The following is a 21530-nucleotide window of genomic DNA, read 5'->3' as shown; positions in this document are numbered from 1 at the left end:
GCTGTATTGAGGACTGTTTTTTGGTAACCATGGATGTTTCTTCCTTATATCCTAATATTGACCACAATGAAGGGGTAGAAGCATGCATGGATGCCTTCGAAAAGCAATCAAACAAAAGTATTCCATCAAATTTACTCTGTAGATTATTGAGGTTTGTGTTAGAAAGTAACTCAATGAAGCTTAGAAAGATTTTACCACCAGACGAAGGGTTGCGCCATGGGTACCCCCATGGCAGTTAATTTCGCTAATGTCTTTATGACGAAATTCGAGACACAGTTACTGAAGACATTCAAATCCCTTCATGGTCATGAACCAATACTATGGTTACGGTTCATTGACAACGTATTTTTTTTCTGGGAAGGATCACAGGATAGTTTAATGGACTTCTTGCATTTCTGTGACTGTTATGCTAGAAACTATGGCTTTAAGTCCAAACAAAATTTACGTCTAGTTTTTCAAAAACTAGCGTTGAATTTTTAGACACAAAAGTCAAGTTTTCTGGAGGCAGAATAGTGACAGAGTTACTGTGCAAGCCCAAGTCATGTTTATGTAATTGATGCAAAACAAGATATACGTTAGAAATGAAACTGAGGAAAGCGAGGGTTAATAATGCATCCAACATGTATCATAATTATTCCATGAAAAAAAGAGAAGTAAAATTCAACTAAATTTTGTTTTATGTTTTTTATTCATTAAAACTTATTTTCCTTCAGTTTTGATTTCCAATCTTTTCCATCATAGCTTCCAAAGTATTGTTGTATGCAAATGGCTACTTATATATATATATATATATATATATATATATATATATATATATATATATATGGTGGTATTATGTAATGTGTACATTCAGATGTTTTGGTGAATATTTCTTGCATATTTGTCATTCCAGAAGATGATCATGAGGAGAGAGTTGTAGATTTGGTAACAAAGTTTACATGCAAAGTTTGTTTGAATCAATCTTGTAATGTGGCATTTGATTGTGGTCACATGGTTTGTACAAAGTGCGGAGAGCGTTTGGAGAAGTGCCATGAATGCCGTAAACCAATTCAAAAGAAATTGAATCTGTTCTAGATCGATGCAATTTGCTTTGCTAACCGTGATATTGTGAAGTTTAAATTTAAATCATTTGTTCTCTTAAAATGATTTCTGTATAAAATATAAATATATTCAGATTAAATGTAAGATATATATAAAATATATTTAATTTAAAGACAAAATACCTATAAAAAATTATGAAAATTATTAATTTGACCTGTGTTTTGATTTTTAGAATAACAAATATTATATTAGGTGCTAATTAACAATAGTAGTTTTGATAAACATAATCGATGATATTATAACAAATTTAAAGCACTGTTATATATCTTATATATATATCTCAGGTTTGTAATATAATCTTTATATAATCTTTATTGTAATATAATCTTTATAAATTTTTTTTCGGAGATAAACAACATCATTAATGATATATGGATGACTTAATGAAACAGTTTATATATAAGTGCTCCTTATTTATATTTTTTGTATGTATTCCTATTATAGAGACAAATGAAAGAAAACGTATGAGGCTAGTTCTCATCATAGCTTTCTTTCTTGATGTATAAAAATGTACACAGGGTTTCAAATGTGGCTTTTGCCATTTCATGATTGCAATTTCATTTAAAACACATTACATAATTTTATATATGTACATGTGCATGAATGCATGTATATACCATATATGCTGGTATATATAATCTGAAAATTTGGTCCCAGATTTTGACCTTGGGAAAGTTAACTCAGCTTATTTGCTGGTCATACATGAATTGTTTTCGAGTATATTTTAAGATATATTTGTAATCCAAAGCCAATATTTTGGTGAGCTATTTTATATAAGAAACTAAATAACCAATTAATTGGAAAGATGAGAATGTTACAATTCAAAAGATCAACATGATGCTTCTTAATGATTTTAAATGAAATAGATGCAGAATTATTTAAAAGCTTATGGTTTTTATTTTTATTTTTTAACAACATTACTCATGTACAAGCCACAATATATATATATATATATATATATATATATATATATATATATATATATATATATATATATATATATATATATATATATAAATATATATATATAGATATAGATATAGATATATAGGGCAGGGAATCGTCAATTAGTAGTTTGGAATCAGTAGTTCTTTGACTGCTATTTCTGAATTCTCAATATGTTGGAGAAGCAGCTCCTGCTAATCCCTGTATATTTATGAGTATATATATATATATAAAGACAAAGGGAGGGAGAAAGAGCAGTTAACACCAAACTCCAAGTTGAATGGCCAGTGTTTTTTAAAATAAATGTAAAATAAAATCAAACACACTTTTTTCCTTGGTACAAAAATAATGTAAGGTGCGTAGAATAAATGAAGTCTGTTTTATTAGTTACTGTCGTCAATATAAAACTAGTTTAATGATTAATGCACAAACTAAATAAATCAATATATATATATATATATATATATATATATATATATATATATATATATATATATATATACATATATACATATATGTGTACATATATATATATATATATATATATATATATATATATATATATATATATATATGTATATATATATATATATATATATATATATATATATATATATATATATATATATATATATATATTTGTGTATGTAAAGACAAAGAGAGGGAGAAAGAGCAGTTAAAGCCAAACCCCAAAGTGTTGAATGGCCGTTTATATTTTTTAAAGACATTACAAGTTACAATACACACACACACACACACATATATATATATTGGGAGAATTCCCCCAAAGACAAAAGATGAAGACAGGTGGTGTAGAAAACAAACGGATGTATTAGTTTAACACTCAGGAAGTGAAAAAGTCTTTAACATTTCGAGCCTATGCTCTTCAACAGAAAGGAACACAGAAAGAAACAGGGAGAGAAAATGAAGAATGTGTAGTGGCTAGCGATCTATCATGGATATGTATATATATATATATAAACACATCTAAAACAGATGTAGTAAACCACAATAGATCTGTTGTTATTTGTGTATATAAATATATATATATATATATATATATATATATATATGTATATATATATATATATATATATGTATGTATATCTATATATATCTCTTTCTCTCTCTCTCTCTCTCTCTCTCTCTCTCTCTATATATATATATATATATATATATATATATATATATATATATATATATAAATAATATTATTAATATAACCAAAAGGATCGATTCTTGAAGAGTCTGCATTTCTTCACTGTCGTTTTTTTCTGCTATTTTGGTGATGATTTTTTAAGTTAGCTTACCAATTATTATTGTTGGTAGTTAATTTATAATATATTGTTATATATATATATATATATATATATATATATATATATATACGTACATATATATATCTTATGATATTTAGTTTGTATTATATTATACTTTTTTATTGTACTTTTAATTATAATTTTTTCTATATGTGACAGTGGATTTTCATCGATGAGTTCATGAACCTTGGTTCTATTCCCTAATACTATATATTTATATATATCTATATATATATCAGGCACAGGCCATCAGTAATTACTCAGAGTAATCAGCTGGTTAAATTCAAGGATAAAAATATATCAAGATATAAAGAGAATCACTGCCCATTGCGAGAAAGGGGAGGAGAAGGGAAACGATCTAAAACTGAAAGAAAACAAAAACACAAAACTAAGTGAAACACAACTGTGCAACAGAGTTGAAGGCAGATTTATTTCTGCCTTTATAGCACATAAAGAAAATGTTGCAGGAATGTATGCTGTACGTGTACCACAGCATTACTATGCATAGCTTAAATACTGAGATTGAAAGCCGGGGAGAATTATGCCTACCTAATCGACAAAAAAATAAAATATTTTGCATTTTATGCTTAGTAAAAAGAGTAACCTTCATAATTTTATTGAATTAGGTGCATAGTTTGACAAAAAAGTAAATGTTGCTATTGATCTATTTTATTCAAGGTTGACACTGCATACCCTGCCCACCTAGGTGGCATGTCACTGATATGTAGATATAAATTTTTATTCCTATATAGTATATCATATGAACTTATAACACACTATGTTTTATATAATACCGACGTTTTTATATCTTATCATGTGTGTATTTTGTACTTGTTTTACTTATATATTTTTAAAATGCCTATGTATTTATAAATGTTTTTAAATAATTTTGTATATTTGCGGGTTTATAAAAATATATATATGTCTATATGCTTGTATGTTATTAATACTTCTATTAAATTGAGCTGTATGCCGCTTTAATAATGTCGAAATAAATGTGCATATATATTGTATATTCTGCTGGATAATAGGTCATGTTCATCTAGTTCTCCGCTCGTATTGCCTCCACTCAAATTATCAATTAGAACTTAACTCAACCTGAGCACTTCGAGTCTAGCCTGTCTACGAGTATTGTTAATAAATAACAATGTCTATAAAAATAATATAATTTATATTTATATATATATATATATATATATATATATATATATATATATATATATATATATATATATATGTTGTTGTACTTGGGGATGGTCATATTACACACACACATACATACTCCCCTACACACACACAAAGGAGCATATTCGGCATAGTTTGCTTTATGAGTTCAATAAAGGCAACAACACAACGAAAAGTGCGAGGAAAATTAATGCAGCATATGGGGAGCAGACAAAAAACGTAACCAGTATAAACGGTGGTTCCAGAAATTTCGAACTGGAAACTACAGCCTAGAAGACGAGCCTTGTCCTAGAAAATCTATAGGGCTTGATGAGGACGTCCTGCAAACTGTAGTGGAACAAATTTCCATCGTTGCTGTTGAGGAACTAGCAGAGAAGCTTGGATTTGGTCAGTCAACCATTCATTGACACCTGCGCTCGAAGAAAAACGACCATCTTTGGGTACACCTATCAGAATAATGCTTGGCTACATACAGTGAGGATGACATTCCAAAGGGTGGAGAAGTTTGAATGGGAAACGATGCCCCACCCACCATATTCGCCGGATACTGACCCATCTGATTATCATTTATTCCGCAGTCTTCAAAATCATTTTGACGGAAATAATATGAATTCTGTAGATGAGGTCAGAACAGTACTGGAGTATTTTACATCATGGACAAGTGAATTTTGGAAGCGGGACTTTGCAAGTCTAGCTGATAGGTGGAAGAGCACTGTAAAAAAAAAAATGAAAATGAAGGAGAGTATATTTTAGATTAAAAAAACAACTTTGTTTATCTTAAGTTTGAAAAATAAAAGAAGTATAAAAAACGCATTAGTTATGAGATGACCATATATATATATATATATATATATATATATATTACTCTTTTACTCTTTTACTTGTTTCAGTCTTTTGACTGCGGCCATGCTGGAGCACCGCCTTTTAGTCAAAGAAATCGACCCCAGGACTTATTCTTTGGAAGCCTAGTACTTATTCTATCGGTCTCTATAGCCGAACCACTAAGTTACGGGGACATAAACACACCAGCATCGGTTGTCAAGCGATGTTGGGGGGACAAACACAGACATACAAACACACACACACATACACATATATATACACATATACGACGGGCTTCTTTCAGTTTCCGTCTACCAAATCCACTCACAAGGCATTGGTCGGCCCGAGGCTATAGTAGAAGGCACTTGCCCAAGATGCCACGCAGTGGGACTGAACCCGGGACCATGTGGTTGGTAAGCAAGCTACTTACCACACAGCCACTCCTATATATATATATATATCAATAATATATGAGTATGTGCATATATATGTGCATGTATGTACATACCTTCATCTACATATCTGGGTACATGACGCTGCAAAAAAAACATGGACAAAATGATAAACAAGGTACAAAAAACATAGAGAACATATCCTTCATCAGCTGCCACCATTATAACACTGGTGTTTCGATATATATATATATATATATATATATATATATATATATATATATATAGATATATATATATATATATATATATATATATATATATATAGATATATATATATATATATATATATATATATATAGATATATATATATATATATATATACATATATATATATATATACATACATACATACATACATATATGTGTGCATATAAACATACATACATACATATATATATACGTACATGCATGTAAACATATACATATATATATATATGTATATGTGCACACCCACACACACATTCATGTATGTAATGTATGTATATATGCATTTATATCAATTCACATACTCATGTTGAGACTTTGTGAAAAGAAAATGGTTCAAATATAAAAATAAAGCTCGGATGGAAACAGAAAAGTGAAGGATATCTGGTATGAGAGTAACAGCGCTTACCTCTCAGATTGAACTCTCTGCATATACCTAACTTTCTGCATAGCAATTCCATTCGTTTTATGTAGTTGAGAGAGTTCTACAACTAAATTTGTTACTGAAAACTAAAGATATCGATTGTGCATAGCAATTTTTAATATAGGAGATCTTAGCATTCACACGCCGAGAAATTTACTGGTATTAGTGGCCATAAGTCTATCTGAGGAACAAGTTCTAGAATTTATATCAATTCCTTCGTGTCCAAATAAATGGTAATTATGTTAACATACCAAATTCCATTGGCCTATTAACTATATACGTTTATCATTCACATCGCTTAAGTCTAGTCTACAAAGTATGCTCCTGTGGATATGAAAAAGCGACAAGCCTTTAATACTTGTAGAGGAGCGTTTCTTAAACATTTCATAGTCTGGCTCCCTTTTATCAAATGACTATATTCGTACGTTCTCTCCGAAAGTTTTCAAATAGATACATATAAATAAAAAAATATTTTTATCTCTGTTACACTGATTGTGTTCAGTGGTCTATTATGCATAATTTTTAAAGACTATCTCATCCAGCTTCTGCCTCTTTTTAAATATGTGCTTACATTTGCAACCCATACATTAAATTTGCATGGAAATGACTACAGAAGTCAAACATTTATACAATTGAAGGACACTGGAGCCTTTACTCACCGTAAGTCATGTTTTTGTTCTCTGATAATAAAACTTTTACTCGTATTCTAATATAAATAAAAATATTTTCAATGTGTTTAAAAATTTCGCAAAATAGAAATATTATTTATATGAAAAACAAAAAAAAAGAATCAAGAACTTTCTAAACATCCTTCGCCTTTTTGACATTTGCAATTCCTTTGTATATTCGCAACGGTCCCAACGCCTAAGATGTAGCTACCTAGAAATTTTGCTCGTCGTTTTGTTTCGTTTTTTGAGGGAACAATGAATTGTAGAAAGGGAGCGTTGTTAAAGTGTTAGAAACTGTTTTGTATTCTTTTGTTCGTGTTGGGATAATAAACAACTCACTGAAGGCATTGTTATGATTCTACGTGTTTATTTTTTTTAAAGATTCTATAATGCTTTGTTTCATACATTACATACAAATAACTGGTGTAGGTTGAAGACCAACAGAAATCCTCCGAATCTTACAGAAATGGGACGATTCGAAGACAGCCTTATAATGATAGGTGCAGGGGTGGCTCTGTGATAAGAGGTTTGCTTCTAAACAACAATATGGTTTCGGATTCAGTCCCACATCTGGCGTCTTGGGTAAGCGTCCTCTATTATAGCTTTCAGCCAATCAAAGTCTTGTGAGTGGGTTTGGTAGACAGAAAAAGGAAAAATTTCGTCGCGTCCCCCATCAGCGCTTGACAATTGGTGTTGTTTATTTTTATTTTATGTTATTTTATTTTAATTTATTTTATTTGTTACATTCCCGTACCATAGCGATTCGACAAAAGTTATTGATAGAATAAATACGAGAAAAAAAAATAATGTTATGGGTGTGATTTGTTCAACTAAACCCTTCAAGGCTGTGCTCCAGTATGGCCAAACCTTAGTGACTGTAACAATTAAAAGACAAACGAAGACTACTAAAGCAGTGAACTTAAACTTTAATAAACGTACTAATAGCGTCCAATGTACGAAAAGTTGCACAAAATTTGCACAAGTTAAAAGCATGAAATCGCTATGACAAGGGAGACAACTCTGCAGAAATATACTTTGGAATAGCGAAACACTAAATGAAAACAGACTATCAAATAAAAGGGAATGGAAGGGGATTCCTGATATGGGACCGTTGACAGGGGTCAGTTAGGAAACCCCCAACAGCCATCATCAGCACCTCTTCAATTTTCTTTTCTTATCAGACTGTGTATCTAGGAATACATTATCCAATGTTCTTCTATTTTTTTTTTTGCTATTTTAGCCCTATTCGACCTGATCAAGCTGAGTTATCATTGATTTCCACCCGTGACCATCACGACTTTTTATCAGACATAATGGATCTAGAGATACATTATTTAATGTGACCTTCCTTTCGTGGTCGTTGATACTTAGCCCCAAATTAGATCTGATCAAATGAACCTATGATCAATGTTATTCCACTATGACCATCACGCACTTTTATTAGGCATAGTATATCAAGGAATACATTATTCAGTGTGTCCTTACTTTTGGGGATTGTTGTTGTTTAACCTCAGCTGACTTATGAGTAATATGTTCCAGCCGTGATCATCAAGTTTTTTATTTTTTTTAGATATAGTGTATTTTGGAACACATTATTCGATGTGTCTTTCCATTGTCGGATTTATTGTTGTTTAACCCTAGGTTGGATCAAGCTGGTTTATAACCAAAATAATCCATCCGCGACCATCACATCTTATCATTAGATATAGGGTATCTTGGAATACAATATCCAGTATGTCCTTCCCTTCTGGGATTGTTGTTGTTTAACCCCAGGCTGAATCAAACTGACCTATGATCACTGCTACTCTTTGCTGTTTATTGCTGTTGCTGTTTAACCCTAGGTCAGAGGTGATTGAACAGATCTACAGCGTAAGGATATTCCTATCTGTCTCTCTTCCATTTTCTTCAAGACAACCAATCTACACAGGCCGGACGTAACAAGATTCCTTCTCTGATCAATAGAGGCTACATCTGGCAACTTAATACGCTAGAAAGAACAACCAGGGGCGAGCTGAACAACTAGCGGCGGCGAGCTGGCAGAAACGTTAGCTCACCGGGCGAAATGCTTAGCGGTATTTCGTCTGCCGTTACGTTCTGAGTTCAAATTCCGCTGAGGTCGACTTTGCCTTTCATCCTTTCGCGGTCGATAAATTAAATACCAGTTGTGCACTGGGGTCGATGCACTGGGGTCCTTGTTTGTCCCGTCTATGCTTAGCCCCTTGTGGGCTATAAAGAAATAAGAAAGAACAGTCAGACCCCCTAATAAACACATTATTTTCCTAAGAACAGCACATTCGGTAATGTTGTTCTAAAGATAATATGAAAGTAAGCGAAGACGGGATGGTCATGAAGGGAAGGACAGGCAGTTTTTAGGTATTTATATAAGTATGTGTGTATGCGGTTGCGTCTCTCTCTCTCTCTCTCTCTCTCTCTCTCTCTCTCTCTATATATATATATATATATATATATATATATATATATATATATATATATATATAATATATATATATATATAATATATATATATATATAATATATATATATATATATATATATAATATATATATATATGTATATATGCTTCTTCCTGTGTTTGTTTCTCCATTCTCTACACGATTAAATAGGTATATATATATATATATATATATATATATATATATATATATATATATATATATATATATATATGAGCAAATATGTATGATGTGGTTGTGCGCGTGCGTTTGTAATACATAATAGTTGTTATTGGTGGTATTGCAGTTAGGATGAGCTAGGTGAGAGAGAGAGATTGAAAGAGAGAGAGAGAGAGACAGAGGTAGGTAGGTAGGTAGAGAGAGAGAGAGAGCAGTAACATTCATCATTTAACTGTGCGTGCGTTTATTAAAATATGGAAGCCAACAAAAAGATGACGTGTCAAAAACTGTTAATCATCATATTATAATATTGCGTCATCCATATTTCGTGTCATCTATAATCAGAAAAAGACGATAATAAATGATAAACGTAAATTTATTTATTAAACATACCTTTACATGCGTTTTATATTGGTACAATAATCCATAAACACTTTTTGTATTGCATATATATGTCAAGCTCGTTAATTTATTCATTAATTCACAAATATTTTATTAGTATAATTTGACATTGATGGACTTCGAGCATTTTATCTTCGTTCAAACTTCACACAAACACCGTTTTTAGCAGCCAACATAAAAGTGTTACCCAATACAAGAGGATTCTGTAATAGAAAATTTACAATATTTAAAAATTAATAATCATACTAATAGTTAACAAAAGACGTAACATTATCTAAAGATATTCTGTGGAAATATTAATGATTTGTAGGTGGGGCAAAACTCCACCGAAACATGGTATATACATTCATTACTCGTTTTTGTCTTCGATCACATTGTTTGTTTACACCTGACATCTCGATATGAAACGGTGTAGCAAAAGATTAGTGCTAGCTATAATTTCTATAGAATATCTGTAGAAATCAATGAAGGTCATATATAATGGCATTTTCTGCTCTCTGGACTTCTGAAGTTGGCATATGGAGAATATCATGTCAGTAGTTGATCTGCTTCTTCTAAAGCCACACTGCGATTCTGGATAAATTCGAGAAGCAAGCACTTGTAGCCTGGGCAGGATAACGCGAGCAAAGGTCTTTCCAACAGTGCTGAGAAGAGATATTCCATGGTAATTGTTACGATCACCACGGTCACCTTTGTTTTTGTAAAGCGTAATGATGTTAGCATCCCGCATATCCTGAGGGACTGTACCCTCTTCCCAGCACTGACACAAAAGCTCATGGAGGTGCCGAAGCAGAGCGGTGTTTTTGTCGACTTTGATGATCTCTGAGGGGATGCCGTCTTTTCCCGGAGCCTTACAACTGGCTTGGGAGTCAATAGCCTTGGTGAGCTCCGCTATAGACAGCAGATTGTCAAGTTCGCACATGACCGGCAAGATCTTGACACCCTTGATTGCAGCTTCAGCGACCGTGGTCTCCCGTGAGTAGAGATCCTGGTCGTACTCCACTTTGACTTGGTCAGTAGAAAAGGCCGCTTCATCCTGCTTCGAAAAATCGGATGTCCACTAAAGCTGCTGAAGATCATCAAATCTTTCCATGATGATATGCAAGTACAATGGTTCAACATCAGCCGCCTTCCAAAAAACAAAAACAAAAAAAAAACGGGGTAAAGCAAGGCTGTGTCCTTGTTCCTACATTATTAACAGTAACATCCACCCCTAGGGGGTCAGCCACACTTAAGTGGCAATATACTACACTTTATCGTGCAGTTACTGTTAATACTTCATTTAGAGAATTAACATTGCTTGTTTTCACCTTTTCGATATCAGTGAAGAATTTCACTGGAAAAGTATACATAAGATTGCCAAGGATTTATCTCTCTCATCAAGGATCAGTAGCTATCGGACGCTGACGAAGGGAAGTAACCCTGAAACCCGGGTCCGTTCGTGCTACAGATCATGATGGGAGGGATAACTTCCCTTGGCAAACAGGACACAGTAGTGTGTCGATAAGCCAGCTGGAGGAGATGTCCTCCTGGAGCTAAAAGCAACAGTAACATCCACCCCTAGGGGTCAGCCACACTTAAGTGGCAATATACTACACTTCATCGTGCAGTTACTGTTAATACTTCATTTAGAGAATTAACATTGCTTATATATATATATATATATATATATATATATGAGTATTATATAAATGTATGCATTGTGTCGTTGGCACTCCGTCGCTTGCGACGTCGAGGGTTCCAGTTGATCCGATCAACGGAACAGCCTGCTCGTGAAATTAACGTGCGTGGCTGAGCACTCCACAGACACGTGTACCCTTAACGTAGTTCTCGGGGAGATTCAGCTGACCCTTTGAATTACAGGTACAACAGAATCAGGAAGAAAGAGTGAGAGAAAGTTGTGGTGAAAGAGTACAGCAGGGTTCGCCACCATCCCCTGCCGGAGCCTCGTGGAGCTTTAGGTGTTTTCGCTCAATAAACACTCACAACGCCCGTTCTGGGAATCGAAACCGCGATCCTATGACCGCGCGACTGCTGCCCTAACCACTGGGCCATTGCGCCTCCACAAATGTATGCACACACACACACACACACACACACACACACACACACACACACACACACACACACACACACATATATATATATATATATATATATATATATATATATATATATATATATATATATATATATATACATACATATATGTACATAACTACATTTATATGTATATATGCATGCATATATGGGTACAGGACATCAAAAAACGTAGACACAGTGAGAAACGAAAACATAAAAACAAAAACATAAAAAACGAACTTTTTTCGAACAACATTTTTCGAACAACGAATAAAAACAAACTAATCAACAACGGCAGCATAGGCTATAAATCTCATTTCTAGAATTTACTACAGTCGTTGAGTTTTAAGGATCCTTGCTCGCTTTGCTATGCAAAGCTTACATGTTCCACTCCCGCCTATGTAAAGCCCCGGCTACTCTATGATCCTCCATTTAATTTCAAATGAGATTCTATTATCCTTAAGGTATATGACTGGTCAGGGACCTGACGTATCGTCCTTCTGGGACCCTGAAAGAGGACCTGTGCCTGTACAGGCGCAGCATAGAGGCAGTTCTGGCAGATCTAATTTATCTCCAAACATTAGTGCCGATTGTGTTCGCACTACTTGCGTATCTTCTGTTGGTTCCGAGCCTGGGGTTTTGTCACTGCTACTGTTACTAGAGTGGAAGCGCAATGGCCAGGTGGTTAGGGCAGCGGACTCGCGGTCATAGGATTGCAGTTTCGATTCCCAGGCCGGGCGTTTTGAGTGTTTATTGAGTGAAAACACCTAAAGCTCCAGCAGGGGATGGTGGCGAACCCTGCTGTACTCTTCCACCACAACTTTCTCTCACTCTTTCTTCCTGTTTCTGTTGTGCCTGTAATTCAAAGGGTCAGCCTTGTCACCCTGGAAGTAAGGCTGCTTGCTCAATGACCTCAGATCGCTAGGGGTGGTTGTTCTAGCAGCCAGAGAGACCAGCATTTCCGACACACGTTATTCAGACCTAATTTTCAATGATTTTGAGATCTACACATCTCTTTGTCGGTGTGGAATGGAGACAGGGTAGTAGTCGTCTTTAAGAAAGGCCTGAATCTCGAGGTTCAGACGATCTTCCTGAACCCAGATGGTAAGTTAGTGGACGAGGACGTGAGCAACAGCAAAGGTAGTACTTTCAGACTATGTACCGCATACGCTCTAGCAGGAGCAGGGCAACCATATTTCTTTAGACGTTTGGAGGTTTTCCTGTGGGTGACTGGAAATCAAATCCTTCTTGAACGCACTCCTGAATAGAGTGGGGACAACTGAATAGAGTGGGGCAACTGAATAGAGTGGTGCTAGCCGATAGGAGAAGTGGAAGCAAAAAACTCAGAAACCTGCACAGTCGCTTCTATTTGGCAGACAGATATCTACTAGATTTCCCGAATACTACAATCTAGATATTGGTAAGTTACATCTGGTCTTCCAGATCGTATTTAGAGTATTTTGTAGACTTGTAGATAGAAATAGTATAAGTTGTCCACAGTTCAAACTTGTGATCTGTACAGTCGATATAGATATTTTCATAGGCAGGGTCCCCAATACTGCAAGCTGAACGCGTCATTCTCGGCGTCCCAAGATGGCGGGTGCAATCGTCAACGACTAATAGTGGATGGTGCTGAAAAGGGCTATTAGAGTAGAGGCGGTAGGGATTAGCAAGGAAACAGCGTTTGAGCAATCTAAAATAGAAGGAAAGCTAGTTAGGAACCTAGAGTAGGCGCTTAGGCGAGCACAGCGACTGACATGATAGCGGCGAGATTGTCCCTTGATCAATTCTTCAATGCCAAGCACTGTGGTTGCTTTGTCAGAGCTAGGGTGCGTGTACTGAGACAAGAGGAGATGAAAGCTGTTCGATGAACCCAGATGGCAGAGGCATTACGCAGAAACAAAGTAAAAATTCTGTCTTTGGTGAGCTGTTATGGGCGCATGTTAGCCGAGTCCAAGCAGATGTGTGCGGAATTTCAGTGGCATCTGGCCGAACTGTACGAGGCGCGCGGAGTGTCGGGAATAGAGTTGGATCTCACCTCTTGTCTCGATGACATGTTGCGCCTCTCGACCAGGGATGCGGAGTTCTGCGAAATTACGTTAACAACCGAAGATATACGGATACAATGATTAGCTGCACAATATAGATTTCTCCGGGGCTGGATGGTCTACCCCTCGCGCTTTATTGTTCGGTGATCTCTTGGCAGGTGTCTAGCACAACTGGTATCAGAACGGTAGACTTTCCAGAGCTGTGAATAGTGGAATGGTGATGCTACTGAGAGAGAACCCGACAAGACGGACTAAATTCATAACTTTAGGCCTATAACCCTACTGAATGCAGATTATAAGATTTTAGCCATCCCAAACAGATTTACCCACGATGACCTCCACTTTCGGCGCTACATCATAGAGAGGTTGGGTAAGTATCCTGATATCGGTGGGGCCCTGATCAATTTGTACCAATCGAAAACTTTTGATAGAGTTGGCGACCTATATCCGGGGGCTGTTCTCGCAGCAGCAGATTTCGGACTCGTTTTCAGAGGTCGGATGCGTCACGGCATTACTGTCGGACTTCTCGGAAACCGATGTGGTTATGAATGCTCTAAGGGAGTACGAAGTTGTTAACAGAAGCAAAGTTTAACAAGGAGAAGTCTTTGGGCCTGCAGCTCTCCACCTGGAGAGTCAGGCCCATGCCGACCGACAACGGCTAAATTACTTTGGTCCGGACCTCCAGGTGAACAAGAAGTTAGGGGAGGTGGCGAGCAGAGTGGCCAGTCTCACCCAGAAATGGGCAGAGAGGAAGCCATCCCTGAATGTCGGGCGGCTGTAGCGAATGCGTAAATCGTTTCCGTCATCTACTACCGTCTAACTGCCGTCCCTCACTCTGCTTCGCGGCTGATGACACTGGAGCGCTTGGTCTTCGGTTTTCTGTGGAAGGAACACGTTCCACCAGTCAGAGCGCCCATCTGCTGTCAGTAGCTGCTGAGTGAAAGCCTGGGCATGCTGTGGCTAATGATGCTTAGATATGCATTAACGCTACATCTCCTGCGTTAAATTAACGGTGAGAAGGTGTGATCATTGTTTGTCAAGCGGGACGTTCCACAGCTCGTCTTATTGATGAAGCTACAGTCCTGAATAAAGCGTAGACCAAGAAAAGGCGCTTGGCACCTGGAGTGTAGGTAATCGCTCACAGCTTTTTGCCATTCGGACAACACGGTCGGTGAAAGTTCACTAAGAAGTTCTATTGGGGATTAGTAGCCAGCAAGAGCGACGACGTCCTCGGAGAAACTCTGTGCAGCGGGGTGGGGATCAATTAAATGATATTTTGCGGAGGACTTTCGGTCCAGGAGCTATGGATAACTTCCGGAAATTCTTGACCTGCCAGTGCTACCAGAGAGCTCTGTCGTTTGAGAAAAGCTCTACAGACACGGAAGTGCTGTGAGACTGATCAGTCCGAGGTGTGCTCAGGACGATGAAACTGTCCTATATCCATTCGTACAGTGTCCTTGCATTACCGATTTGTGGAGCGTTATCGAGCAGCTGTTGTCGTATATAGTACGGAGCCGGTTATCAACTGAGTCCATCATGAAGATAGCCACGCCGACTTCCTTTGGCCAGGAAGGAAAATCAGTTAACCTCAGCCTGATGGCTATGACGAAGGAGGTAGTGCCTGGATGAGATTGAAAGGATTGAAGACAGATACTTTCCTCTTCGACCAAGCTCTCATCGACTTTTTCAGGTTCCACTTGAAAAGGATAGTGAAAGTAGACAGGGAAGTCCTGTCACCACCCAGTATTCTCGTCGAAAGATGTGTGAATGTGATGAAAATGTCCCGTGTAAATGGGCCTGTTCTGAATATACGCTTGGAGGACAGAGAGGTTGAGAGGAGGAGAGGTACCTTCCTGAGGTGCTCTTGACGGTTAGGGTGACCAGGCTATGTGGGGTGCCTTGTTTGGTCTTGGGTGAAACTCTTCCCCATTGGGGATTTTGCTGTTAGAAATTTTCTTGTTGATTGTTATTGTTGTTCATTGCATACTTGACATTGCTCACCGCCCCACTTGTCCTTTGTATTGTATTGTCCCTATTTCTTTTGTGTTCAGCCCTTGTGACCATAAAGAAATCATCATCATCATCATCATCATCATCATCGTCATCATCATCATTATCATCATCATCATCATTATTATTATTATTATTATTCAGTAGTTTTATTTTTATAACGTGCTTTCACTTCACTACCGAGTGCAGCTCTGTGTGCCTTGGGTATGTGCTGTGGTTTGCTGTGGTGCTCTTATGTTTACTGTATTGAAAGTGTTTTGCGTAGAATGTGTGCAGTACCCAGTAGTGCAATTTTCTGTATGTTATATATATTTGTAAGTCCTGGTGTTTTTGTTATGTATTTGTCTGAATATTTTTTTTATTATACCTAAGGCACCTACTATGATAGGAATTGTTTCTGTTTTTAGACTCCACATTCGAGTTATCTCTATTTCCAGGTCTTTGTATTTTGAAAGTTTTTCCATTTCTTTTAGAGAAACGTTGTCATCTGCTGGTATTGATACATCAATTAGAAAGCATTTTTTATTTTTATTTTTTTTATTATTATTATTATTATTATTATTATTATTATTATTATTATTATTATTATTATTATTATTATTATTATTATCATTATTATTATTATTATTTCCTGTATCCGTCTGTTCAAATCTGTTGGAATAGTTCCCAATGCACCTATAACTAGTGGGTTACATTTTACACGTACTTTCCATATTCTTTATAATTGAATGACAAGGTCCTGGTATTTTGCTATTTTTTCTATACCTCTCTTTTTCTGTATTTTGTCATCATCTGGGACTGTGAAGTTAATTACCTGACATTTTCTATTCTTTTTATCTACTACTACTACTACTACTACTACTACTACTACTACTACTACTACTACTACTACTACTACTACTACCAAATCAGGTCTTCTAGCTTCTATTACTCTCTTAATATTAAAGTCCCTCAACATTTTGCATTTCTTACTTTCTAGTACTTTACTAGGTTCATGTTCATACCATTTATCAGAATGTTCGAATCCTAGCATTCTACATAACTCCTGGTGGATTACTCTCCCTAGGTCGTCATATCCTTATTTGTATTCTTTTTGTGCCAGCATGTTACATTCACTTGTTATATTATTGCATAATCTACATTGGGAGACTACTTGGTATTAGTCTATCTAGGCTTTTATCCAATTAGTCCTTAATGCTTGATCTTAGTCTACAAAAGAAAAGACACATCATAATGTATTCCTAGATACATTGTCTCATAAAAAGTCGAGATGGTCACGAAGGGAAAACATTTAATAACGACTCAGGTTAATGAGGTCGAATCTCTGGTTAATCAAAAGCAATAAAATGTAAGGACACATTAGATAATGTATTCCTAGATACACTGTGTCTGATAAACAGTCATGATGGTCATGGTTAGAAAAGATTTAATGATCACTCAACCTGATCAGGTCGAATATAAAGATAAATAACAACAATAAAATGTAAGGACACATAAGGTCTGCACTATGTCTGATAAACAGTCGTGGTGGTCACGGGCGGAAAAAACTTAATGATTACTCAGCTTGATCAGGTCGAATCTGGGGCTAAAAGACAACAATAAAATGTAAGGACATATTAGGTTATATATTCCTCGATACACTAAGGTGCAGGAGTGGCTGTGTGGTAAGTAGCTTGCTTACCAACCACATGGTTCCGGGTTCAGTCCCACTGCGTGGCACCTTGGGCAAGTGTTTTCTACTATAGCCTCGAACCGACCGAAGCTTTGTGAGTGGATTTGGTAGACGGAAACTGAAAGAAGCCCGTCGTATATATGTATATGTGTGTGTGTGTGTGTGTGTGTGTGTGTGTGCATTTGTGTGTCTGTGTTTGTCCCCTCAACATCGCTTGACAACCAATGCTGGTTTGTTTACGTCCACTCAAAAAGCGGTTCGACAAAAAAAACGATAGAATTAGTAGTAGTCTTACAAAGAGTAAGTCCTAGGGTCTATTCGCTCGACTGAATGCAGTGCTCCAGCATGGCCACAGTCAAATGACTGAAACAAGTAAAAGAGTAAAAAATAGTCGTGAAGATATAATTACTGGAAAAGATTTAATGATGACAGCTTAATCTGGTCGAATCTGTGTCCTTAAAGGTGGAAAGACATATTGGATAATGTATTCCTAGATACACTATGTTGGGTAAGAATAAGGATTTGAAGAATTGATGACGTTGAATAATTAGGGTTTTCTGATTGACCCCAATAAACTGTCCCTTTCACTTACAATTATGAAACTTTTGTTTATTCATTGTCCTTGGCTAGACAGTATTACTGGTATGAGTTACTTCCCTGGGATTTAACAAGAGTGATCTCCCTTGTGCACTTTTCATCCATTTGGCATTACTAATATGATGACTATCGATTGCAACTTTAATCTTTTATCTTTAATCTTTTAATTGTTTCAGCCATTGGACAGAGGCCATACTAGAGCACCGCCCTGAAAGGTTTAGCTGAACAAATCGAGTCCATTTCTTTTTTGACTTTCGTTGTGTTTCGCCGAATCGGTATTGTAAGAGGAATGCAAACAAACCAGCAACGCGGTAAAACGATAGCGGAGCATAAAGGTAATTTAACACACAAACACACGCACATACATACATCCATATATATATATATATATATATATATATATATATATATATATATATATATGCGCGCGAACACACATATTGCACTGGGACTCCGTCGCTTGCGACGACCAGTGTTCCAGTTGATCCAATCAACGGAACAACTTGCTCGTGAGATTAACGTGCAAGTGGTTGAGCATTCCATATAAACGCGTACCCCTTCACATATTTTTCAGGGAGATTCAGTGTGTGACAAGGCTATCCCTTAAAACACAGGTAAGATTCATTTTTGCCAGCTGAGTGGACTGGAATATCGTGAAATAAGTGTCTTACTCAAGGACAAAACGCATAACCTGGAATTGAACTCACGACCATACGAGCCTAATACCGTAACCACTAAGCCATGCACCTTCACACACACATACACACGTGCACACATATACACACACGCATACACACATACATACATACATGCAAGCATACATGCATACATACATACATACATACATACATACATACATACATACATACAAACATACGTATATACGTATACACAAACGCACATATATATCTATGTATATATGTATAGAAAATTCTAACTGGGCCCCACCTGCGAGGTCATGCGGTGTTTATCTTGGTATGAGATCACCATGTCGCGCACATATGGTTGTGATGCATGTGCCTGGTGTACCCTTATCAGACGGGTAGTCATGATGGGTATTATGGGCTTCGTATATTTTACCCCAGTGTCACTTTGATGGCATGCACTGCTCTCTCACTCAGTAATAATAATAATAATAATAATAATAATAATAATAATAATAATAATAATAATGTGATCATAATATAGCGGCGAAAGAATTTGACAAGATCAGTAAATATAAAGACTTGCTAATAGAAATTGAAAAAATATGGCACCTCAAGGCGACTACAATACCAGTGATTGTAGGATCTCTAGGAATGATAAAAAAGGTACTGAAACCTATTTGAAAATGATACCAGGCTTACCATCTCTACATGAGGTGCAAAAAATCGTGCTAACTGGAACGACTCATGTACTAAAAAGAGCATTATCGCTGTGAAAACAACATCCATTCATGATTTTTTTTTTTTTTTTTTTCTTAAATACATGTTTTACCTATGAATTTGCGTGTGTAAATTGGGAATGCATACAACGAGTTTCTCTGCCCTAGGTGTACGGAAAACACTCGGCGAGAAATGGGAAAAAATTTGAAGAAGAAGAAAAAACATAATAATAATAATAATAATAATAATAATAATAATAATAATAATAAAATTATTATTATGAGACACTACAAGGCATCCCAAAACCTCCACTGGCTACTATGCCGGAAGTATGGATATGAGGTTACGGGTGCTTGGAACGACCATATACCAGAGATGGTAATGGACGAAAAGGGGAAGGCAAAAATACGCTGGGACTCTGACTTCCAGACAGACAAAGTGTTAGAGCACCAATGACCGGATATAGTAACATTTAGGAGGAACAAACAAGAGTGCCTAATAACTGACGTGGCACGTCCTGGAGATCAACATATCATCATGAAAGAAAGAGAAATGGTTGATAAATATGCAGACATGAAAATTGAAATCGCAAAGATGTGGCAGACACATAAAGTTTATCCTTATCGTCATCGGAGTATTGGGTTCAATACCACCCAATCTGAAGAAGCATCTGAAAACCTTAGAAATACCTTACAATCTAGATGTATTGCAAAAGTCGGCATTACTTGGAACTGCACGCATATTGCATAAAGTACTGTCTGTATGAGATCCTTACCGTCACTTGACAAACAGTACAAATCCTCCGGTTGACACAATATCTTCAATCAACAACCTCATGATATTGTATACTGTGTGACGTCTATAATAATAATAATAATAATAATAATAATAAAATGTATCGATTCTCTGGGACTTCCCCGTACATACTGACAAGGCTATAAAAGCTAATAAACCGGATATTATTATAAAAGATCATACAAAGAAGGCGTGTTTATTAATTGACATGAGTATTCCCTCTGATCATAATGTAGCGGCGAAAGAATTTGACAAGATCAGTAAATATAAAGACTTGCTAATAGAAATTGAACAAATGTAGCACCTCAAGGCGACTACCATACCAGTGATTGTAGGATCTCTAGGAATGATTAAAAAAAAGGTACTGAAACCTATTTGAAAATGATACCAGGCTTACCATCTCTACAGGAAGTGCAAAAAATCGTGCTAACTGGAAAGACTCATGTACTGAGAAGAGCATTATCGCTGTGAAAACAACATCCATTCATGAATTTTTTTTTTCTTAAATACATGTTTTACCTGTGAATTTGCGTGTGTAAACTGGGAATGCATACAACGAGCTTCTCTGCCCTAGGTGTACGGAAAACACTCGGCAAGAAATGGAAGAAAATTTGAAGAAAGAAGAAGAAAAAAATCAACATAATAATAATGATAATAATAATAGTTTCAAAATTTGCCACAAGGGCAGCAATGAATCGATTACATCGACCTCTGTATCCAACTAGTATTTGCTTTATCGACCCCGAAAATATTAAAAGCAAATCGACCGCAACGGTATTTGAACTCAGAACGTAAAGATGGAT

The 21530-nt window shown here is 36.0% G+C and overlaps 1 protein-coding gene across 1 annotated transcript in view; it reads left to right on the top strand.

Moving 5' to 3' along the window:
- The window catches only part of LOC149131005 (E3 ubiquitin-protein ligase MIB2-like), a 34696-nt gene extending 33451 nt beyond the window's left edge, over nucleotides 1-1245 (top strand). The window contains exon 14 of the mRNA XM_089343052.1: nucleotides 893-1245. Coding sequence (XP_089199178.1) covers nucleotides 893-1074 — 182 coding nt within the window. The 3' untranslated portion in view covers nucleotides 1075-1245. The remainder of the gene's footprint in view (nucleotides 1-892) is intronic.
- Nucleotides 1246-21530: the final 20285 nt, after the last annotated feature.

This window comes from Octopus bimaculoides, chromosome 26 (genome assembly GCF_046866305.1).
Source record: "Octopus bimaculoides isolate indiv1 chromosome 26, ASM4686630v1, whole genome shotgun sequence".
NCBI classification, from domain to species: Eukaryota; Metazoa; Mollusca; class Cephalopoda; order Octopoda; family Octopodidae; genus Octopus; species Octopus bimaculoides.
The sequence above is the reverse complement of the archived record's forward strand: the minus strand, read 5'-3'. Positions and strand labels throughout refer to the sequence as shown.